This window comes from Cygnus atratus, chromosome 5 (assembly GCF_013377495.2).
Source record: "Cygnus atratus isolate AKBS03 ecotype Queensland, Australia chromosome 5, CAtr_DNAZoo_HiC_assembly, whole genome shotgun sequence".
In the NCBI taxonomy this organism is placed as follows: Eukaryota; Metazoa; Chordata; class Aves; order Anseriformes; family Anatidae; genus Cygnus; species Cygnus atratus.
In genome coordinates, this window is record NC_066366.1 from 64,773,713 (window position 1) to 64,797,418 (window position 23,706).

The window sequence follows — 23,706 nt, forward strand, 5'->3', positions numbered from 1 at the left end:
CCGCGGGGCCCTGTCAGGTCCACCGGAGGGCCCGTCAGCTGCGAGCGCTGCAGGCACGCTGGGGGACCCCGGGGAGCTGACCAGGTCACCGCGTCCCGAGAGTTAAATGCCTTAGTCACCTCAACAGCAGCTAGGAGTTCGAATTTCATCTCTGATGGGGTTTCATCTGATAACGTGTTAATATTCCCATGGGGTTTCACAAAAGCATGACAAAGTAAAACAGGGCCAGGCATAACACTTGAAGAGGCAGGGTGATGACATGAGCAGCATGGCCGTGAGCGTGCTCTAACTGTTTTTACGCAATTATAGCATTTACTTTGTCTCACAACATCCTAAAAATAGAATTTTTATGGTGATGGAACGTGGACAAAAGTCTCTGAATTTCAACAAAATCACATAAAAGCCAGAAGAAATCAAATCTCCATCCCCTACCGATGAGACTCCTCTCAAAAACACAGCCTCCACAACTCCAACTTTTAGGTTACTTATTTCTAATTCTGCTCCCTCTCGTAGTGCCTCCTCCCTTAGAAACAGAAGAAATAACTCAGACATGGTACCTGTTAGCAGTAAATAAATAAGCAAAGCAGCAATTTGGCTGTATTTCCAGTCTGCTCTTTAAAAACCCGACCGGCTCACAAAGGCCCAGCTGTTCATCTCCGCGCTGGCTGCCAAGGCGCACGGCCGCAGGGACACCGCCCTCCAGCTCACACGGCGGCGTCGCTGTTCCTGGGAGGTCTTTGTGGTTAGCAAACACGGCAAAAATCCGGTCTTGGTGACAAAATGGCATGCCCTGACCTATTGTGCACTGCTCTGCATGTGCTCCAGGGCCATCGGCACAGCGACTCGGTGTCTCTGGTCTGGCACGTGTTAGGCAACCCCACCAAAACACTCAGAAGCTTCAAACTTTTTATACACCTTCCTCGCTCAAAGACAGTGCTTATGCAGGACCGCGCTTTTTAATTGGGTTTCTGAGATTAGACTCTGACGTGAAATGCTCAGTGAACTAAAAGCTCAGTTTAAAGCTTGCAGTGAGGGAAGGCTTCAGCAGCCGAGGCCCAAAACTGATCGGTCTGGACCCCACTTTCAATGGGAGAGCGCAGCCAGAACCCAGCTGGTGGGACGTGTCTTAGTGAGACCAGAGCCCGAACCGTGAAGCTTCGGAGAGGACAAGAGAGAAGTTCTGACAGCTGGATGTACACTGAGGACAATCCCAGCAAGAGGAACGGTAACACTCGACGCCGCGCTGTCCTTTTGTCAGCTGGGTCTGCTGAAGGGCACCAGTTTTACTTTGAAAGCGAGACACAGCGGCCACGTGGGCTAAGTGATTTGCTTCAGGTTAGCACGAGTCGGGACAAAAGAGGAGACGAACTCAGAATCACCTTGGTTGGGAAGGATTTAATTTCCACTCGGACCACCACTGTCGGAAAATATTTGAACCCACCCAGCAGAAGGCCCAGCACTGACAAGCGGCCGTTCCCCCGGCCCCCTGTCTGTTGAGCAGCTGTACGGGGTGAGACGAAAGGTCCCCCTGGTCGGATACCAGCAGCCACCAACAACATACACCCAGGCATGCATTAACATTAGCACGAATATACAGCAGTGCTTCTCCAAAACACTCTCCCAGCCTCCAGAAAAATCACGGCTCATCTCCCAGAGACTGACACCTCAGACAAAATTCGACGTGTACAGCCAAACTGTGAAGCTACACGAAAATAGCTCACGGACGGTTTCTACCGTGGCTTAAAACTCCAGCAAAATGTTCAAATGCTGTTACTGCCCCACCCAAGGGCACTGCTGTCAGCTGCGGGTGCAGTGACCCACAGCAGATATTTTTTAGGTATCTTAGATATTATTTAGATATATTATTTGGATAGCAGATAGTTTTTACAGGGAAAAACTGCAAGGTAGTTTTTATCCTGCAGTCATTCCGTATTACATGCAGCACACTCAGTCTGCAGGGCAAACAGGGGAACACGCAGCCACCAGACATCGCTGAGGAACTCCCAGCGCAGCGTTAGCTTATCTGGGGCAACTAGTTTTAATTCCTGCTGTCAGCAGGGCAGTAGCACTTAGTTTTTTAAATAGCACTTTCGTACCTAAAACTGTCAAGAGTGTTTCTGTCCTGATAATTTGCTTAAACTGGGATTACAAAAGATTAGAGTTTAAAAGGGAACAGAGGGATTGGCAACGCAATCCTGAGCTCATGTGTGTGACCTCTCAGGAATGGCATGACAAGCTGGGAAACTATTTGCGAATGTAACGTGTTTGGTTACAGCAGGTTAATTTCAATTTCTTAAAGCCAGCACCCAGAAGACCAGTAAGTAGATCACGCTGAGTCCTACAGAAAACAACCTAAACGTTTCCTTCAGAATGGGATCTGGTTTGCTTCAGACTGGAATTGTTTACATCTTCCGAAGACCAAGGAATTGGAGCAGACATAATACATCGGTGTCTCCAGAAAGAGAATATTCACTTCGACAGATCCAGAGAACTTTAACCACTGAATTTACAGATAACATTCATCACCCCAAGCCTGGCCCTGCCTGCTCACAATTAGAAATGAACAGGACCCTTCTGAAGTACAAAGGAAATAATTCACGGGGCTAAGCTCTTCATTACCACCCTGTTTTGCCAACTTTTTCCCATCTCTAGCAAACAAAGGGCTCCACTGGTGCTGTTACAGGGCTCCTGTAGGTATATGCTTCAGAATCTAAATTTAGAGGTGCTAAAAACAAAAACAAAACAGATACAACTTTATTGATTTAGCTAGGAACCAGAGAAGCTTCAGCCTGCTGCGTGAGCTGCGTGGTGCCAGCAATTACCTCTGCCCAACGTAAGGCCTAGGAGGTCAGGGGCCTCCTAAAATTTGGGTTTAGAAGCGGACAGAGTTGAAGGGCCCCGTCTGACCCGCAGCTGTGACAGATGTGTGCAGCTGCCAAGAATGAGAAACAGAAACACAGGTAATTATGCTTCATTTGATGAACTTGGGTTTTGCTCTCAGAAAGAAAGGAAAACGAAAAGCTGAGGTTGTAGGAACAGCTATTAGGCTGTAAGCCTTACGTTCCAACACACAGAGCGCCAAGGCGTGAAGTCAGGCTGTGCAGCCACAGGACACCAGCTGCCAAATAACACGACTCACAGATAAAACAGACTGGTATAAATGCTTTATTTAATGCCCTTTTTAACAGTGCTGTGGCGTGTCCCCCAGCAGTGTCACGTTCTGTAAGTGCACCCCACGGCCAGGCACTGCTGGGCGATGTTACCAGTGCGGCACAGCCCCTGGCACAGCCCCCGGCACAGCCCCGCGCCTGCCGGAGTCGCAGCGAGGCAGCCGCACCACCCTGGGTGACCACCCAGCCTCTTCCCTCGGGCCTTTGGCGGCACGCTGCGGCTCCCTAAGGGACGGCCGGAGGGGCTGCCTTCCCCAGGAAGGCCCCGCGGCATTCAGCCATCACATTTTGCTGTCCGGGAGAAGGCTCACCTCCCGGCGCAGAACCAGGGCATTCCCTGAGGCTGAGGTGCCGGCAGCTGAAGCGTCTGCGGCTCCCGAGCTGCTCGCTAACGGGCCCGTAGGGCTGCACAGAACTGCAGTCTCGTGCAAATTCAGCAAACTGAGAGAAGCCCTGCTCTTGCGCCTCTGGCACTGAACTAATCCCACTAGCTCGTGGTACCTGCGGCTGGCGATCCCGACAGGCGGCCGCGTGTTACTGCGCTCACACCTCAGCTCGGCACGGTGCAGACCCGTACAGGAGAGCTGCGGGGTTGTGTGGGCAGCAGACCGTAGTCAGATCGTCCGTGTGAATCCTGCCAGCATCGCTGACACCCCCGAGTTCGCAGTGGGTATGAAACAAATGCACTTTCAGAGCACTTCCGAGGTTACAGGGAAGCGTTTCATCCACAAACCCATTTAACATCACCCACAGAAGCTGCATTTAGACACAGCCTCAGAGGCAATGTGCTTTATCTACCTTACAGTGTCAGTACACATTAACCTACGCATTTAACTCCCTATCTTATCTGATCAGCAAAGTCTAGACGCGGCCTTGGACAATCGCTGCGTCACCTGACTTTAAAAATACAAGTAGAAAAACAACTTTAAAGATTAAGCTAATTTCATGCATTCTTTCAGCCACAGAACGACTCCAAAAGTTAATTTTTAAACAAATTCATCTCAAAGGAATGTCTGAATTAATAATTAATTTTTTTTTACATTTACTTGAACAGGTCAAGCACGCACATTTTATGCATGACATGCCCTACTAAAAGCAGGCAGTAATGAAGAGACACGGGGCTGCCTTTCTATCTCTTTGCTTGTTAAATGCCCTGGGGTAGAGAACTTTATTTATACAGCTTTTGCAATCTCTTTCAGCTAACAAGAAAAACCTTCCAGTACAGGAAACACTGTCCAAGTTCGCTAGTCCCAGTGTGTCTTAAGTGAAAACACAGCTCACCTATTTGTAACAGAGAGATACGTGCCATGGGATAAATGTCATTTCGTGGCACGGGCATAAATAAACAAGCACCGTCAAGAAGCCAGCAAATACTGTAGGAAAATACCGGAAAGCCAGATCAGATGACGACCCCCTGCCCTGGAGAGTTTCATAATCTGTTCAGACAGATTAACAGCAGGGTAAGATTGGTAAATGATCGGGATGTGAAGACAGGGAAACAAAGCTGTCAGCCTGCAGCGATCAGAGAAGTATCGCAGTACTCAAACCACTGCGCTGCTTAAGCTTCCGTCGCAGTAAATGGAGATTTAGCCATTGGGACTCAATAAAGTTTTGAAAACAGTTCATGTCGTCTTAGGTTAAGTCCTTGGCCACAAAGATGGCCCTCCGGATTCTACGCATTGCACCTTCTCCATTGACAATGGGGCTGCTGATGCAATTACTGTGTAGGTAACTACAGTGCATCCCCGCTCTGTTTTTCTCCCTTACACGGGACGAAGAACAGCATCTGGTTAACCCTCCACCAAAAAGCCTCCCTCACAGAACTCTCCTGCAAACAAGGCCGCTCGCTGCCTCCACGCAGAGGGAGGAGACGCGGCGGCTACGTCAAATCACGCCTGCCCCTTTCACAGGCGCACCGTTACAGCCAGACCTTCTCTGCACAGGTGGCGGGGTACGAGGGGATCCTCGAACTTGGCGGTCTGAGTGCCACCAGTACTTCTGAGAGGCAGGTAGGTGCTGCCAGCACCACTTACACAGCGGCTACTGGAGAGGGAGCTGCGTGACGGTTACGGCAGCCTACGCAGACTGAACTGGTACAGGACCGTACAGAGAAGCAAAGCCACTCCCTGAGCCACGTTCCGCTCACATTTGTCTTAGTCCGTCTTGAAAGAGCTTTGCAGGCGGGCAGCTGTTAACCCACTGCCAATTTTTTAACGTCACAGCTCCCACAAGCCCGCTGAAGGGTAATTGTAAAACCAGAAGCCTGCCGGTAGTACGCTCTTCTACCCGTCTGCTGGCAAAGCAGCAGCGTGCATCGTCACATGGACTGAACCAAGTTTTTCAGTTTTTCCACTGAATGCACAACGTCAGCTGCGGCACCGCGTTACTTTCCAGAACTACAGGAACAACACTCCTGACGTTTTTGACTCCAGGTGAACCACTGCCTCGAAAGCAAGCTGGTAAGGCTGCGTTTCGGCAGCACGTTCCTTTATGTCCAAGTCAAAAGTGGCAACTTCCCAACGCTATCAAACATTATTCCTGTCAGTACTTACCTGCATGCAAGCACAAAGCTATGTGGAGAGGAGTTATACTTCAAGGTAAAAGGAATTCAGGTTAACTGGAGGGTTCTGGTTATTCAGGCGTCTTTCAAGTACGTGCCAAAGCAGCACTAACGTGTTTCCTTTGGCAGAGGGCAACAGATGAAGTCTTCAAATTCTGACACCTCACAGTTATCGATCTGCTTTCTACCAACTTAAATATGTAAGAAAACAACATAAAATGGAAGTGAGAAGCAAACAGAACAAGTCAGAAAGCAGAGGGAAGAGACAAGAACAAACAGCATCTGTAAGAGGCACAGGATGTCTTAGAAAAAGTCATCAGATGCAAAAACCCCACCTCATTAAAAAGGAAAAAATACAGTACAGGACAAACAACATTTCCTCCCTGCAGAAGTACTTGTGTTGCCTCCTGCTACGTGGCAGCAGCGAAAGCAAAGTGAGAGTGGTTAACCGCATGGCTTAAGACCCCGACACGCAGCAGAGGAACACAGGCTCAGGACTGTAACCTGCACTGACATCCACGAGCAGTTCCTTGGTTAGAGTTTAAAGCGATGCTGTCTCCAAAGAACGGCTGAAACCGATTCAGGTCTAATTCTGCAAAAATAGCTGGCCCCATGTGAAGTTCTACATCTATTCGTCGGGATGGACAAGGGGAAATATTCGGCACTGCACACAGGGATGTAAGAATAAAGATGACCCCAAAAGGGAGGTGTAAATTTTACGTTGAAGTATTTGCATGACGTTACACAAGCGAACAAACAGATCTCCGAGGAGGAAAGGAAAGAAACTCTCAGCACAAAGAGATCTGCAGTCACGCAGACAAATCTGGGGGTGAGGAGACGAGCCCAGTGGCTGCCAAACACGGGAAGCTGATCTGAAGACCTTTGGTTTTTTCCCGTCCGGCTTCGCACACAGGAGGTGACTCCTCTCACCTGAGAGCTCCCCGCCGTGCTGGCGACTCGCCCCTGGGAGCTACGCTACGAGCAAAGCCAACCCCCCACGTGCGCCCTTCACACTCCGCATCCCCGGCAGCCGGACTGGTTTCCATCCCAGTGGTACGGGACGGGGTGTACATCCACGAAAACCCCACTACAGCTACAAAAATTCACTGGGTCTAAGAAGTTCTCTTGTAGCAGCGTCGAGGATGCTACCCCGCAAACAGACCACCTCACCGCCCCTGGCCCGAAGCCTCGAACACGTGGCTACCTCCCCGCTCACACTCGTGCCCACACCATTCCTAACGTACTTCACGCGTGCAGCAAAACACAAAGCAAAAATTAACCGCTTCTCTCCCTCCCTTCCTCCCTCCAGGGGTGGAAACTTTGGGCGCTCCTCCCAGTTTACACGGCTAAATACAACCGCATGTGCAAAAAGATCTGAAAAGGTCAGAGCCGTTCCCCAGGAGCCAGCGTGGGCTCGAGAGCGCTGCGTTGGGCAGCGAGCCTCCCGCCCCTGCGAGCTGCTGCCAGCAGAGGTGCTGCCTGCGCTGGCTTGCTTTTGGTACCGGTGTACCCAACGATACCCACAAACTGCTTCCAGGTTTTTACGGTACAATGATGTTAGCTCACATCCCTTCAGTAAGGGACTTTACTAAAGCCCGCCCGTCACGCAGGAACAATGTTTGTCACTGCTCATGATCTCATTCATGACAGGAACAAGTTACTAAGCGACTAAGAATTAAATTCCAAATACGTAAACGTGGCAGCGAGGACATCTACTCAAGCCAACTTCCAATTTCCACAAAGAGCCTCTCGTTCAGTGACAGAGTTCAGGTAATTCTAGAGCAACTCCTCTGCTGGAGACCCAGTAACGCTGAATTAACCCTGTGCAGCTGAAGAAAACAGCTCACGCCCCAGCTCTTACGCGTGGGGATATGGAAACCGGATGTCACAGAGCAGAACCGCTGCCCAAGTAAGAGGGACTTGAACGATTTCTCAAAGGTCCCTGCCAGGTGCGGATGCCAACAGGGTCAGTAAGCGTTAAAACCAAAACGTGGGTCAGGCAGAATTACTGTTTCGGTCTCACCTGCGTTTTTCCTGGTCGACTCAGCCCGAGGAGCAGGAGCTGCACGCACACTTGGCAGACCGCGAGCTGTGTTGCAGGTACGCTGCCAAACTGCACCAGCTTCGGTCGCAGCCGGCTCTGCGTCCAGGAACGCCGTCGGGCGCTCCCATGCACAAGTACGCAGAGCTCTGAAATGGTCTCCCCGGCCTTACGCTCACTCCCTGTGCTTCTGCTGGCTTTCGTCAGAAACAGGCCGTAAGAAGCGCCTTGCCAGGAGCGCCTTGCCAGGAGCGCCTTGCCGAGTCCAGTTAATTTCAACAAGAGGAATTCCTGTAAGTGGCAAGCTGTCTGGTTCCTCCCAGCACTAAATCTGACATACAAAGTTCTCGGAATTGATTTCCCCCATCAGCGTATTTAGTTCTAGAGATCCTCGAGCATAAATTAGCAGAATCAGGCCTAGCTCAGAAATGCCTGTCGTTTAGTAAACCTTTGAAAACTGTCAAATCCTCCCGTGGACACCCCTCAGAACGAAGAAGCCCGGGGGCTGGCGGTACGTACCTGCTCCACGCCCTTCGAGGAGGGCATCGCGCCTCCTGAGCCGCCCTCCTTGTCTCCAGCGTGCTCGCTTTCCCAAGGCAGTTTGTTTTTCCCTTTACCCGCGCTCAGGACTCTACTCGGACTCACTCCCTGGTCGGCGGGCGAGCCGGAGGTTTGCGGGGCGTCCCTCGCGTGGTACCCGCAGTAACTGTGCGCGCTCCGAGTCCTGCCGCCCGCCAGCAGCCAGTCCGTGTCCGCTCCCTGCGGCAAGCTGGAGGCCCTGCTGCGGCCGGCCGAAGGCAGGGGCACGGCGTACTCCACGAAGCCTTGCTCCGCCAGCCTCGGCAGGGCCTTCCTGGCCAGCCGCGCCTGCACGGCGTGCATCACCCCGTCCCCATCGTCCTCCAGTTCCACCGCGTCGACGGCCCGGAAGAGAAGGGCGGTTTGGCCGGGGCCCACGGACGCCGCCAGCGCCGCGAAGGCTTCCAGGGCGGCGTGCCGGACCCTGCGCTTGCTGTCCACCAGCGCCGGCGCCAGGCCGAAGGCCAGCTTGGCCAAGTCCAGGTCCTCGCCGGGGTAGGTGAGCAGGGCCGCGATGCAGACGTTCACCACCTCCTCGCGCACCCTGGAGCTCCTGTGCCGCAGGTGCTCCTGGCGCAGCAGCAGCCCCAGCACGGGCCGGGGCCCGGCGGCCTCCATGAGGCGCAGGAGGAGGCGGCGGTGCTCCCGGCGGATCGGCAGCTTCGCGTCCCCCAGCACCTTGGCCGCCGCCGCCACGAGGGGCGCCAGGAAGGCGGGCAGGCGGGCGGCCAGGCGCAGGGCCAGCAGGTGGACGGCCTCCAGCGCCCCCAGCACCACCCTGAAGTTGGGGTCGTCCAGCAGCGCGCACAGCAGCCCCAGCAGCCCCAGCAGGCTGCCGGCGGGCGCCGAGGCCAGCGCCCCCTGCTCGGCGGCCCCCAGCAGCCGCTTCAGCTCCTCCACGGCCCGCGCGCGGCCGCGGTAGTCCTGCTGCTCCAGCAGCCGCCCGTGCAGCTCCGCCGGCAGCAGCCCGAAGCGCAGCGGGGCCGCCCCGGGGGGCGCCGCCTCCTCAGGGGGCCGCGGCCGGGCCGGGCCGGGGCCGGGCTCGGGGCCGGGCTCGGGCTCGGGGCCGGGCTCGGGCTCGGGGTCCGCCGCCGCGGGGCCGGGGCCGGGCTCGGGGCCGGGGCCGGCTGCGGGCCGTGCGGTGCCGCGGCGCCTCCCCGGCGGGGCCTCCCCGCGCGTCCCCCCCCGCGGGCGCCGGGCGCCGTCCCCCGCCGGGCCGCGCGGCGGCGGCTGCTGCATGGCGCGGGCGGGCGGCGGCGGCCATGGGCGGCCCGGCTGGGGGCGCGCACCCGGCAACGCCCCGCCCACACGCCGCCGTCGCCAGGGCCCCGCGGCGCCGCGCGTGCGTGGAGCCGCCCACTGGGCCCCGGGGGGGAGCAGCACGCGCACGCGCGCGCACACACGCCCAGGGACCGCTTCTTCTCCCTCGCCGCCGCAGCGCCTCACCGCGAACGAACGGAGACGTCGCGGCGGGGAGGGCAGCGGGGAGCGGCGGGACCGGGACCCGGACCGGGACCCGTCTGTGCTCCCCCCCCCGCCGTGCCACGGGTGGTGCCGCCCGGCCGCGGGGGGCTGTGGGAGCGCGGCGCCTCCCCCCCCCCGCCCTCCCCTCCCCTCCCCTCCGCCCGCGGCTGGCGGCGCGCGGAAGTGACGGAGCGGGGCCGAGGGCGGGCGCGACAGGGCGCGACAGGGCGCGACAGGGCGCGACAGGCCGCGGGCACCCGCAGCGCCCGCAGGTGACCGGGGGGGGGGGACGGGGCTGTCGCGACGTCGCTGCCGCGGCGCTGCCCCCGCGGCCCAGAGGCCGGGCCGGGCCGGGCCGGGGCCGCGTGAGGGGCGCTGGGGGGGGCGGGGGCGGGGGCGGCCTCTGCCGGGGGGCGGCTGGGACGGGAGCGGCCGCGGCGTGCGCCGGGGGAGGCTCCGGCGGGGGGCGAGCAGACGGGGCTGCGGGGGCGGCCGGGCGCTGGGACGGGCTGCCCGCGGGGGGGGGCGGTCCCCGGGCCCGGCGGAGCTCGGGGAGGGGCTGCGCGCGGCGCCCGGGGACGGGCTCCGCCGGGGGACGGTGGCGGGGGGCGGCTGGAGCGGGTGGGCCTGGGGGGCGGCTCCAGCCTCGGCGGCGCTGTGCTTCTGCGGGACGGGGGGCGCAGGCGAGCGGCGCCCTGCAGCAGGCGCGGCGGCGGCGGGCAGCGCTACCGAGCCGGCACGGGGAGCGTTGTTCCCCTGAGGTGGCTTCCCGCGTCTGTCCGCAGCGGCTCGTACACGCGTGGCAGCTGAACTCTGAACGCTCCTGGTGTTCCGCGCGGTCTCACCTGGCGTTGCGGTGTCTCTGCCCGCGTGCGTAGGGACGTTAGGAACCGAGCGTGAGCGCAGAAAACATCCTCCAGCCGCTGAACAGCTCCTACTATAACGTGCGGCGCAGGAGTGCTGTTATGTGGCAAACAGCGGTATGGGCATCGTTGCCTTTCACAGATATTCCCCAGAGGCTCCCTCTTAGATGTAAGTTTATTTCCTCGAGTACAGGGCTGTAGTCGCAGGATGAGCTCGCTTACCTCTTAATGGGGAAAGCTTTTCCTCTCTAGCTCCAAGTCTTCCCTTCTTTGTCGTGCTGTTATGTTCTGTATTTAAATGTTGGCAGCCGATTCCGTTCCTTCAGATGAAGCGCTTTGTAAGCGGGCTCGTTGCAAATGAGGTGCCGGTTAAGGAGCTGTAAAAATGAGGAACCTCTTAATAATAAAATAAAAGAAGTGAGATTTTGACGTTTGTGCAGTCATTTAGCAATCAAGAATCAAACCAGCTGCTCAGCTCAGAAGCGGGGTGGTGGCAGGGCTCCCCACGGAACAGGAGCTCTGCCCCCCGAGGTCCCGGCACGCTCACGCCCCCCCAGCGCCGCGGCAGCGCCGTGAGTGGGGAGCGGTGAGTGGGGAGCGAAGCGCTTCTGCAGCTGGGGGAGGTGGCAGCACCGCTGGAGCTGTACCCGTGCTGGAATTGCAGCGGGTACCGCGGCGCTGGCAGGTGTCGGAGGCAAACTCAGGCTTTCTGGGAGAGGTGCTGGGCTTCGTGGGGCTGAGGGCGGCGGTGCGTCCCACTCTCCCTGCCCTTACCAACACTGCCTGGGAGCCGGGGCGGCTGCGATGCCGCGCGGCCCGGAGGGGAGGTGGCGGTACCGGGGCGCCCACCCCGCCCTCTGGGGGCACCGCTGCCAGCCCCTGGCTCAGCCCCTGGGCAGCTCTTGCCTCAGCAGAAGCCACCCGTGGGAGGAGGCGAGGATCCCCCTTCTCCAGAGCGCAGGAACCTCTCACACCCCTCCTGCAGCCCAGGCGCTCAGAGCAAGGCGCTGCTAGGTTCTGGGCGGGGAAGGGGGCGGTGGGGAAGTGCTCGGGGGGAGGCAGGGCCTGGCTGCGCCACAGCAGCGCTGCGCGGGGCTCGAGGAGGAGCGGCAGCTGGGTTCAGAAGTTGGGAAACTTTGCCTCAGATAAGCCCGTTCTTTATTTGTCTCTGCTTTTCTTCCGGTCTCTGTACGGTTCCCTTGAATAGCCGATGTAGAACCCTCGCGGGCGCTCTGTGCTCCAGGTAATGCACGTTGTGTTCCGGATGGAGAAGGACGTTTGTGTATTTTTCAGTAAGAGCTTAATATAGCACCCGCTGTGAATAAACATGTGATTGTCTTGGATTTGAGGCTTATGAGAAAGCGTAGAGCGTAAGGACTCGAGAAGCGAACTGGAAAGCAATATACTAATTTAGATACAGCATAAATGGAAAAATATTTTTTAACTGTTACGTGCAGCATGTCTAAGTAACGTGAGTAATGAAAGTGCTGAAAGCGAAACCCTGAGTAATGCTTTAAAAATCCTGTTTGTCGCAGATGGACCAGTCGTCTCCAACCTACATGCTTGCCAACTTAACCCACTTGCATTCTGAGCAGCTTCTGCAAGGCTTGAACCTCCTTCGCCAGCACCGCGAGCTGTGTGACATTATCCTTCGAGTCGGCGATGTCAAGATTCACGCCCACAAAGTGGTGCTCGCCAGCATCAGCCCCTATTTCAAAGCCATGTTCACGGGGAACCTTTCCGAGAAGGAGAATTCGGAGGTAGAGTTCCAGTGCATCGACGAGGCAGCCCTGCAGGCCATCGTGGAGTACGCCTACACGGGAACTGTGTTCATCTCGCAGGACACCGTGGAGTCGCTTCTTCCAGCCGCAAACCTTCTCCAAATCAAGCTGGTGGTGAAGGAGTGCTGCGCCTTTCTCGAGAGCCAGCTTGACCCCGGCAACTGCATCGGGATCTCCCGGTTTGCAGAGACCTACGGGTGCCACGACCTCTACCTGGCCGCTAACAAGTACATTTGTCAGAACTTCGAAGAAGTCTGTCAGACCGAAGAGTTTTTTGAGCTTTCGCATTCTGAATTGGACGAAATTGTTTCCAACGACTGCTTGAACGTCGTGACGGAAGAAACGGTTTTTTATGCGCTGGAGTCCTGGATCAAGTACGACGTTCAGGAGCGGCAGAAGTACTTGGCGCAGCTGCTGCACTGCGTCCGCCTGCCGCTGCTGAGCGTCAAGTTCCTCACGCGGCTGTACGAAGCGAACCATCTCATCCGCGACGACCACACCTGCAAGCACCTGCTGAACGAGGCCCTCAAGTATCACTTCATGCCTGAGCACAGGCTGTCCCACCAGACCGTGCTGATGACGCGGCCTCGCTGTGCCCCTAAGGTTCTTTGCGCTGTGGGAGGAAAAGCCGGGCTGTTTGCCTGCTTGGAGAGGTAAGGAGTGGTAAAGCTGTCGCAGCGACCGAGCGTCGTGCTGCTCACGCACGTTTATCGTCTCCCTGGGCAGGATTAAGACGCGTCGGGGAGCTGTAGTTTGCAGGGCCGTGGTCACCGCTTTCCGTATGAGAACTCAAGCGGGTGTTTTTTGAACAAGGACGAGCGATGAGTTTAACACGCCTCTTGATTTTGCGAGTAGTCTGCAGAGGTACGGGGTTTTGTTGGTGCCTAAAAAACAGACAGTTAGAAAATCTGATCTCTTTCATCCTGGTGGTTGAGAATTTCATAAGAAGTATGGCTGTTGTCAGCTTGTATGCTACTTCTAACTCAGGAGCCCTTGGAATTAAAACAGACTTAATCAGAAAAAAGCTAAGAAGTAATTCTTAGCAACGTTAAGTTCTTGATCGTGAGGCAGTCATGCTTTTAGTCTCTGCCCTGAGCAAATGTCCACGTTCGTGCTAGCAGAAAAGGGTAAGTGCTCATCTTTGTTCTTCATCCGCTTCTCAAAACGAGCATCCTCTTCGCTTCACCGCTTTGTTGCGTAGCTGAAGCTGATCACGTGAGCAGAAGGAAGGTAGCAGACGAAAACAGCTTTCTGGCCCGCGCTGGTATGCGTGGGCCTTCTCGTAGTGCTGTATTTCTGCATCACGTCCACAGACGGTGAACTGCAGGGGTCCCGCAGGTGTGCGCGTGCTTACACGTGCAGCGCTCCGACGTTCAAGGCCGAGGATGCTTGCCGCGCCAGGGCAGCCTGCCGGAGCTCTGCTGGGCCGAGGTCTGGGCTGGCGCTGTGCCCTGAGACGCTCTGCTCTGGGACGGTTTTGTGCCCGGCTATACGTATGTGCACGCTTAAAGACCTGGGAGGGCGTGTGTGTGGTTTCTCCCCTGCGTTTATAAGGGTTTAGAAACGCCGTCAAAGTTACGCCACGTTTGTTCCCCTGATCAGCAGGGGTCAACAGCGACCTGGCCGTCGGCACTGGGAATTGCTAGGTTTACAGCTCCAAGAGCTACGGGGCGGGGTGACCGTTTAAGAACAAATTGTGTCTGTTGGAGTGAATAAAGTCAGTCCTCTGCGATTCCTCAGCCGTTTCTCGCACAGGTTCTTCAGTGACGGTGCCGACGTCACATGCTGACGTGGATTGGAGCGCTTTGTTGGTCTGGTTTCAGCAACAGCGCTCCTCGCGATTGTTAACCACGTGTCGATGCATACAAAGATTTGGCTTCCTTTATTTATGTATTGCTTGCATTAGTCTCTCCAGCTGATGCTTCGGTTCATACTTCAGCTTGCGGTTGTTCTACAAGTACAAAAAAAGGCCACAGATTGGCTAAAAATAGTTCCTGATAATGTAGGTCCCTGAGCTTCCCACAGCTAAAAGCGGGAGTGGGAAACTGTAATTCCGCTACTCTGATTTTGATTTTCGTTTGTACTCGCAAGAAGGCTGATCTTTTTGCTCACGGTTGGCCACTGCTTCATGATAACGGTACTAAATGTATTCCAAGTAATTCCGTTCTTTTTTAACGGGGCCACTGCGTTCGAGAGCCAGCCTGGCTGCATTCGGTCCCTGCTTCTGGGTTCTTAGTCAGTGGCTTTCACCTCTCCAGTGGCTTCGTTTTCCTGTATGTTGTTAATGATTTCGGCAGATGGACTGGATGCTGTCTGTGGTAGATCCCATCTATCACTAGATTCCGTCAGTGATAGCCCAGAGCCACCGTATTGTAAAACTGAGTATAGTCCTCAGCAAGTGGAAATACGCGGTATTTTGAAAGCAAGTATTTCTGCACATGTAAGAAGCGTATTTACGAATCTGCAAACTTTAGAGACGTGTTTGCGATCAGACGTGATTACCCCTCTCTTGTTCTCCTTTTCTGTCTCCCATCTCTGTGGCTGTTTGGAGTTGCTGGGTGTTTCTTGTTTCCAGTTTACCCCCAGAACCCTTTGGTTTGTATTTTTAGCTTGCCCTGCCCACAGCCTGTCTCCAAAAGCTGCTGAGGCATCAGCTCTCCCTCGTCTTTCCTCGCGTTGTCCGTGATGCTGTCGTGCCTTCTCCTCAGTCCGCTTGTTCTGTACTTTCAAATTCACCTTTTCAGGTCTTGGACTCGGTGCCGTGGCTGCCCAGCACGTAGCTGCGCAGCGCTTCGCTCGGTGAGGCCCTTGGTTTTGGCTCTCTAGACCAGTGAACAGCGTTCGATTCAGCTTACGTTCAGGCTGACGGAAGAAACAGCAAACGTCGGATGAGAAATATGAAGCACACGCTTAAGGCTGCGTTCCTCGTTGCTTATTTACACGTAACGGAGCTTCAGAAAGTTGGGTTTGCTCATACAATCTTTCTTCTTTTCTGTTTCAGTGTTGAAATGTATTTTCCCCAGAACGACTCCTGGATAGGCCTGGCACCTCTTAGCATTCCCCGCTACGAGTTTGGAATATGCGTCCTAGACCAGAAAATCTACGTTGTAGGAGGGATCGCAACCCACGTGTGTCAAGGCATCAGCTATCGCAAGCACGAGAACTCGGTGGAGTGCTGGGACCCCGACACGAACACTTGGACGTCTCTCGAAAGGATGTTTGAGAGCCGCAGCACTCTGGGAGTGGTGGTCCTGGCGGGAGAGCTCTATGCCCTCGGTGGCTATGACGGGCAGTCCTACCTGCGGACTGTGGAGAAATACATTCCCAAGGTGAAGGAGTGGCAGCTCGTGGCCCCCATGAACAAGACGCGGAGTTGTTTTGCTGCGGCTGTCCTGGACGGAATGATATACGCCATTGGGGGCTACGGGCCTGCCCACATGAACAGGTACGTGCCTCTCACGTGCGTAGCCTGATGCCGTAAGCTGGTGAGCAGCAGCACGCGCTCTTTAAGCATGTGTTAAGTTAAAATCAAACAGCAGCCAGCTAAAACTGTTCTGCGAGAAATCAGCGTGAGTCCACGGTGGGCCTCAGTAAGCCACCGCCCGTAGCACCAGCCCGGTAACTCAGCCGGGAGATCTCAGCTGAAGTGTGTCCGCGTGTCCCAGCTCGGCGCTGTGGTTACTCGGGAGTGCCTAAGAAGGGCAAACGACGAGGCGGGAGGCGCGGGCGCGTGCTGCCGAGCAGGCGGTGCGAGCTCCTGGCCTCGTCCGTGCCCCAGCTGGTCACCGCAGCAGACCCGGGGGGGTGCTGTGCTCAGGCCCCCGGGTGCTGTGCTTGTACCTGCGTCCCCTCAGGGGCGCCTCTCGGGGCCTGCTGTGTGACAGCGCCGCGCTGGTGCTGCGCCCGCGCCTCCGCCCGCAGCGCAGCAGGACGCGGGTTGCCCGTCACATCGAAAGCGCTGTGTAGAAACGAAGGGGGTTTTCTGCATGCTTGATGTCCCCTGTATTCACGGGGGCGTTTCCTGATGGCGGCGTGTTCTTTAATCCGTCTGTTCCGCATTTCTTCGTGCGGGTGGGCCGGGGCGTTTAGTTACGCCACGAGGTGACTTGTACTCTCGTTACAAACGGGGAGAGATCAGCCATGTGTGCCTCCGGGAAGCAAGCGGGCACGCTACAGGCCTAAAGAGCTGAAGAAAATGAAAATCTTGCTTAGGTTGGGTGCACCGATTGTTCAACAGTGCGGTATAACAACATTGCACTGATCGTTAATTGTACTCGCTCCTCATATTCTATATCCTTTGCGTAAAACAGTTTGCGAATCAAAGAATTGCTTCCAAAACAGGAAAGTATAACCAAGTAGTTTTCACTTGGAAAATGAAAAGCGTTCTAAATTACTGAAATGCACGATACCAACAGGTTAACTTGTTTGGTACAGTTGTGGCAAGGTCTTAAGAAGCTCAGTATGCCCCGGTTCCGCTGTCATACATCACTGGCTGGCTGGGGCTGCAGGCAGCTCGGGTGCCTCTGGCCCAGCCCCAGCAGGGCCCCGAGCAGGGCGCCCAGCCCCACGGCCAGGCGGCTGCGGGAGATGTCCCCGAGGAGCCCCCGGCCCCTCTGGGCAGCCCGTGCCAGGGCTCCGGCACCCGTATACAGCTCGTATTTCAAATTATGGACTGTAGTAGCAGTTTAAATACTCAACAGACAAGGAAACTGGTGGTTTTGCCCTGCTGGGCAGCTAAACTCCACCGCAAGTGCTCTCTCAGTTCCCCCCCCCACACCCTTCTCAGAAGAGAGGGAGAAGAAAGTATGCTGGAAAGAAAAAGGCTCGTGGGTTGAGGTACGGATAGGTCAGCTAAAGGGGAAAGAAGGAAGAGAAGGCGGGGGGAACAAGCAAAGGCTGTGCAGAAGCAGAGAAAGGGAAAAATGATTTCTCCCTTCTTCCCGTCAATGAGCGATGCTCGGCCGTGTGTTGGGAAGCAGGGTGCGCGCAGCGGTTGTTCAGGAGGCCAGGCGCTATCTTAGCGAGAGCCCCCCTTCCCCAGCTCTCGCTGCAGAGCATCACGCCGCAGGGGCCGTTTCATCCCTTCGGGCTGTTTGGGTCCCCTGCCCGGCCCAGCCCCGGGGGCTCGCAGAGCCGGGACACCGGGGGCACGTCCGTGCTGCTCCAGCTCCGCCCGCGGAGCGCCCACAGCGGGGGCTGCTGCGGGGAGGGCGAGCCCCGTCCCAGCCACAGCCAGCACAGAAACCGTCTCAAAAACGTTTTCTGTTGACTTGGGATTTCTTCGCGTGGAAGTTGGCCCGGAACAAGCGGCACCCTTAGGCGCGGGCCCTCCTGGCGCCGCACAGAGCGATCGACTTCGCCAGCAAGGTGAAACAAAGCAGAGGCGGCGGCAGCGGAGAGCAGGTGTACCAGGAGTTCCCGCGGGACCTCTGGGGTGTGCTGCTCGGGGGAAGGTGATTGAGCCCTTGCTCAGGACAGGCGTTCCCAAAAGATGAGTGCTCTGGGCGTTCGCGGGCCGTTGCAGGGTAACCTCAGCAGCCTCCTTTGGGGCAATGCAGAACTTAGCGGCGGGGTGACGGGAGGCGTCTTGGTCGGGCTGGTGCCTTCGGAGGGGAAGGCTCCTTCCAGCGTTGGGGTTCTGCAGTAGCCTTACTCTGTGCTGCATCTCCTCTCTTCCTCAGTCGAAAAGGAATTGCCAAGAGCTCCTGCAGAGTTACTAAATTAATGGATATTTCATTAATTGCCTCTTTAAATTTAATTTACTGTTTGTTCAATAATTTTGTTTTCATCGACTATTCAGTGATGCAAGTAATGTGGCGTGCTGCACAGCGACAGGGCTCACACAAGCCCTAGCGTTAAAAGAAAGCTGGTTGCTGTATAATTAAGCACCTTTTCTCCTTCTCTTTAGCGCTTCTGCCTTTGTTCTCCTCTTTTCCACCCCCATTGTCCTACTGAAGCTGCGCATGGACAGGGGACAGCTATGGACGAGGAGCGGCCCAGGGACTGACCAGTACAGCTGCAGCGATTAATAAAGCGCTGCCGATAGCTTCCATTTTATCCTGAAGGCCCCTTCTGTCCTCAGGGTTTGATCAGCAACCTCTTTACTGCTTTTGCCGAGGGATTTGCCCTCCACGTTTTTTTCCTCTGCTATTTTCCAGGCGTGCCTCGAGGAAGCGTTTGATGTGTTGTGATAGCCAAACGTACGCTTCAGACCTGCGTTCCGTTCGGTTTTTCATGAGTTTTTCTTACGCATAGCGGCAGTCCTCTTTTGGAAGAGCTTTCTGTTCTGAGCCCAGCGTTGAAAAATCTTTCTTTATTGCGATTCGTAACCTGAAGATGCCTGGTAGGGGCCTGAGAACATGGGAGGAGTGGGTGGATGATGTCAGGATGTCGAAGTGATTTTTGGCAACACCTTCTGGGGAGCCTCCAGCTGCACGAGCTCCATGTTGTGGAGGGACTCTTGAGGTGTTACCGCTGGGTTCAGTGTTTTACCTGCCAGCCTGGGGCGGTACAGAGCGACAAGGCTGCAGGTTTTTCCATCAGCTCGAGCACTTTCTCTGTGTGTTAGGTTGTTCCGGTCTGCAGTAGTACTGGGTGAATCTGGCAGATGTAGATTTGTCGTGCGGTAAAACTCTTACGTCACTGAAATGCGAGCCTCACAGGCTGTTTTTGTATTTGCAGCATGGAGCGCTACGATCCAAGTAAAAACTCCTGGGAAACGGTAGCTTCGATGGCCGATAAGCGAATAAACTTTGGTGTTGGCGTCATGCTGGGCTTCATTTTCGTAGTGGGCGGGCACAACGGAGTGTCTCACCTCTCGAGCATTGAGAGATACGACCCGCATCAGAACCAGTGGACGGTGTGCCGGCCCATGAAGGAGCCCAGAACAGGTAGGGACACGCAGCGCTCAGCAGTCATCGCCGTGCCCGTGCCGGGTAAGCTGCTGTTTGGCCTGGTGGAAGCTGCGGTAAGTTAGGGTTGCGGGGACGTGTCTGCAGAGCGTTGTTCTTCATCTTCGGGTTGGGCCAAACGTCACGCCATCAGTTCTGTGAAAGAGTAAGTATTGAATAACGAAGCGGAATGTGAGAATAACAAAAGGAGACTGGACGTTAATGCTGAGCTGTACCAAAAACATCGTGAAATGGTATTTCTGCTCTGTCCTCTTTTGCCATTAATTTTGAGTGAATTTCAGCAGTCCTGTGGTTACTGTCTTATTGCGTCTGCTTTGATGTTGAGACTCAGTAGTGCATCTTCTCTGCTGCCTGCCTGAGTACTGCTTTGCCTTTAGGAAAGGGTGCGAGACGAGTGGGAAGGGAGGTTAACATCTGAGCCCAGAGGGGCGCTTCGTCTGCACCCATTTTCTTTAGAGACAGCCCAGAGGAGAGGCTGGGAGAACTTGGCTGTTGTGCCTTGAGAAGAGGTGGCGGGAGGGGTTCAGCTGGGAACAAAAATACCGTTCGCTTGCGCACCTGATGGTCACCTTCCTCTCTTTTTTCCGTAGGAGTTGGCGCAGCTGTAATCGACAACTACCTTTATGTAGTGGGAGGTCATTCAGGGTCGTCCTACCTGAACACTGTGCAGAAGTACGATCCCATCGCGGACGCCTGGCTGGACTCTGCGGGCATGATGTATTGTCGATGCAATTTCGGTTTGACCGCACTTTGATGGGAAGCGGGACTTCACATGGACCTGATGCGAAGATGGAACTTGATCTGCTTGAAAATAAACCTGCTGCTGGAGACCGTACGCTGCGTTTTCAGACGTGGGAAAATGGGAGGAATGTGGTGAAGTTGTGGTTGGAACGAGGAATGATTTGTTTTATTCCGGTTTTCGGCCTCTGTTACTGTAGTGACACGGGCAGAAGGAACTGAAAGCTTATAGCCGGCTGGGTTTGGATAGCATCTTGTTGATGGCAGTGAATTTTAGAGAGTGTACTGTACACGCCTAGGATATGGTTAGAAAACTTACTGTATATCTAACCCTTTCACTTTCTAGAGCTTTTCTCTCTTCCTCCTGCCTACTAAGAAACATGAAGTTTACTGTGCTTGGCGTGAGAGACGTGTGAGTGTGGTGTGTGACTGGATGTTTGCTGATAGCTGTCTGGTTGCGTCTTCATATTAAGAAAATGCCAGTGCTTCATAATTTTTTTATGAACAGTAACTAAAGGGCTGCCTTGTTTCTGTATCTCAAGGTTTGTAAATAATAAATGCCGTAGTATGTTGCCTGTACACTCTCCTTTGTTACCCGTTTACTGATAGGAGGGCTGGGATGGTAAATTAGTAACTACTTAAATTTAGAAGGCAAATTTATATTGCCTTTTCCCAAAATCTTGGGATCTGATAAAGAAATCTTACGTTTTCAAACTCTCCCTTTTTTGTGGATAAATGAGTACTAGAGTCAGTAACTTAATCTTGCTGATCTGCTGTGTGTTTTCAATCGTTATGCAAAGAAAAATTGCAGCAGAAATGCATCGGAAAATGTCACAGCAGCACTCATAGCATGATGTCAAATAACTGCTCGGAAACGAATCTGTCCCATCCTTCTCCAAAGTGCACCTGCACCCGTGTCCACGCTCCGTGTAACTTCCTTTTCTAACAGAATGTATGATTGCTTTCTCAGCGTGTTCGGATATAAAAATGGTGCTAAATGTAGGACTCAACGATAAGGCTGTTATTCACGTTAGTGCAGTATGCATAAAGCATGATTGTTCCGATTCTCCTAGCGTTTTTGTTTATTTGCTTGATGCATTTGTGCCTGTGAAATCTGTCGAGAATAACACAGCGTACTGGATGAGCTCTACATTTGTTATTTTTTTTCAGAAGATCTCTGTTTATTGTTCCTGTTCTCACAAATACACAGCTATGGAAGGAACAGTAAGACCCCCCCTCGGGTTCGTCAGCCTTGCCTTTACCACAAGTTGCAGTGAAGTGGCACAGGGCACGGTTACTTACCCTGAGCGTGTCCTGTGTGACGGGGCTTCGAAGGTTGGTTCCTGAGACTACCCAGAACCTCAAGAAGTAATAACTTTGTGATAGCCCTAAACTTTGTGAAAATGTGGGCGGATAAACAGGAAGCGATGCTGTGGGTTATAACCGTTACTTAAAGTAAAGGACTGAGTAAATATTAATTTTAGCTAATTTAGCATGTTTTAGTTTGTCTTCTGATTTTAACTAGGAATCATAATTACCTTGAGTTTTTGTTTTGATGTCTGTGTGTGTATTGCCAGACCTGGTACTTAAGATTTTTTTTGCCTTGAGTTACTTTTTTGCTCTTCTTTTAACATGTTAAATTAATGTTTGTTTCCCCTTGTTTTCCAAGCCCATATAGTATTATTTTTGAAGGTGCAATAATATTTGAAATAGTTGCTTTAAAAGCCATTTCTTCATAAGTATGCTAAGTGGACGTTTTCTGAGTATACCTAATTTATTTTCAAGTTCCTGCAAAGCTAATTGTAGCCAGTCAAATAGCAGTGTTCTCTGTTCTTCCACAAGCTGACATTCAAACAGCCGAGGAGACGAGGCTGTTTTCACCGTAAAACGTTACTCACGGATAACAGGTGTTTGCACAAATCAGAAAATCCTGCGCGTGTTCGTCAGATTTGGTAGAGTTAAGCAGGACTTCAAAAGCAAATAAAATTAACAGCTTCAAAGTTTTCAGTGCAGTTTACCTGACCCTCTAAGGATTCTAGCTGTATAGCAATAATAGCGTGATTGAGTTATGCCAGTGAATCTCCTCGTAGGACACAAGGAGCTACGCTGTACGTTGCATGTCGGGGGGCTGAGGAGGGAGGGGAGTGGCTGGGGGCTGGTGGTTACTGGACATGTTTCAGCCTGCAGAGATTGCCTCCTCGTTTCTGTTCAGGGAAATGCACGAGCTGAATGTTTACGTGTGCGGTTTTACTCCTCATTGACGGCGTCCCAGATGCCATTGCTTATCATATTTTCCAATATACACCAAAAGATAAAGATAGATTAACGTTAAAAGAGAATTTCCTTACGTAAAAGCTTAAGCCTTGAAGTGGTAGGGGGCTTCCCGCGCCGCTCGGTACGTGCTGCGCCATCAGAGTCTGACTGCAGCACGATTCCGTGAACGAAGATGTCCGTGCGTCTTCGGCGGTGTTGGTCAGTGAGGTTTCCGGTTAGCAGAAAGTGGTGCAAGATGGAGAAATTATTTTGACATCATCAGAACAAAACAAGCGGGGTGATGTTACTGGCTATTCACTGTTCATGTGACCATCTTTCATTTCTGGAAGTCAGAACACTTCATTACAAAATGGTTTGTTACGTTTACCTGGGCGGTAGCAATATGAAGTTAGGTCATAGCGACTGACCCCGAGTTGTGCAGTGGGGTTTTGCTAAATTTTAACATAGCAGGCATAAACAATTTTTTCTTACGCAGCCTTGGGATTAAGCATGGGGAGGATACCCGACGAAAGATACTGCTGTTATTAGACGAGCTGTTTAGCTAGAAATGGATCAAACAGTGTATGAAATTAGGGAGAGCGTCAGTTCAAGCCATGCCATCTTCCTTTTCTGTTCTGGGTGCTTGTCGTCCTGTTCACTGAAGTGCTTGGTTATGGGAAGATCAGACCCAACGACTTGTTTAAATCTGCATTTACAGTACAGTTCTCTTATTGCAATGTCTGTCTTGCAGTTTAAAAACTAAGGACCTTCAAATAAGATGTCATACAACTATAAATTATCATCCAGTTCTATTTCTTAATCACTCAAAGTGATCTGTAAAGCACTTTAAAACAGGCATGAGTTTATATGTGTACACACAGTTCCTGAATTTCTGCTTTTTTAATTCAGGTAGCCATCCGTAAGCTTCTTGACTCTTGGCCCGGTAGCCTCCCCTCCTAGGAACGCTTTTCTTTCAGGAGGCCTACCTGGAATCTTTTGAAGGGGCAACTTTGTCCAAACACATTACAAACGGTTAGCTTTTACTGGGAGATAGCACGTTACTTTTGTGAAGTCACCATCTGTAAGTCCCCATTCATTGTATGAAACAATGCAAAATGTCCAAGCTTGCCTTAAATTCTTGATATTTAACTGAAACGCAAAGAACTGGATGATAATTCCTATTTTTTTGCCTTATGCGCTGTGCTGTATTTTAAACCCAAGGATAACTATAATTTTTAGCAGGATTTAATAATTGTACAGAGAATACCAAATTGTACTCGGACTTACCGGAGTGCTTTGGTTGGGAGTACAAACTGATGTACGTAGTCTTGTGTATGTGGGGTGTT

General features: G+C 53.6%; 2 protein-coding genes across 3 annotated transcripts in view; one reads left to right on the forward strand and one right to left on the reverse strand.

Annotated features, from left to right (window-relative positions):
- Nucleotides 1-12,137, reverse strand: part of TOGARAM1 (TOG array regulator of axonemal microtubules 1) — a 45,982-nt gene extending 33,845 nt beyond the window's left edge. The window contains exons 1-2 of the mRNA XM_050711143.1: nucleotides 12,129-12,137; nucleotides 8,291-9,352 (exon numbers count right to left, since the gene is read on the reverse strand). Coding sequence (XP_050567100.1) covers nucleotides 8,291-9,352; nucleotides 12,129-12,137 — 1,071 coding nt within the window. The remainder of the gene's footprint in view (nucleotides 1-8,290; nucleotides 9,353-12,128) is intronic.
- On the forward strand, nucleotides 9,972-20,686 carry KLHL28 (kelch like family member 28). Of its 2 annotated transcripts, XM_050710708.1 has the most exons (6): nucleotides 9,981-10,086; nucleotides 11,885-11,920; nucleotides 12,213-13,111; nucleotides 15,460-15,903; nucleotides 19,140-19,348; nucleotides 19,960-20,686. In XM_050710708.1, the coding sequence occupies exons 3-6, from the start codon at nucleotides 12,213-12,215 to the stop codon at nucleotides 20,121-20,123; spliced, it is 1,716 nt and encodes a 571-aa protein (XP_050566665.1). In that variant the 5' UTR covers nucleotides 9,981-10,086; nucleotides 11,885-11,920; the 3' UTR covers nucleotides 20,124-20,686. The 2 variants fall into 2 exon arrangements, with proteins under 2 accessions (XP_035407346.1, XP_050566665.1); XM_035551453.2 differs by lacking the exon at nucleotides 11,885-11,920 and having other exon boundaries at nucleotides 9,972-10,086.
- Nucleotides 20,687-23,706: the final 3,020 nt, after the last annotated feature.

What these genes read in the sequence shown, in the direction of transcription:
- KLHL28 (XM_035551453.2), top strand. Translation starts at nt 12,213, where the DNA reads ATGGACCAGTCGTCTCCAACCTACATGCTTGCCAACTTAACCCACTTG. An exon ending in CTGTTTGCCTGCTTGGAGAG is followed by an intron (nt 13,112 to 15,459) that starts GTAAGGAGTGGT and finishes TTTCTGTTTCAG; the next exon opens with TGTTGAAATGTATTTTCCCC. An exon ending in CATGAAGGAGCCCAGAACAG is followed by an intron (nt 19,349 to 19,959) that starts GTAGGGACACGC and finishes TTTTTTCCGTAG; the next exon opens with GAGTTGGCGCAGCTGTAATC.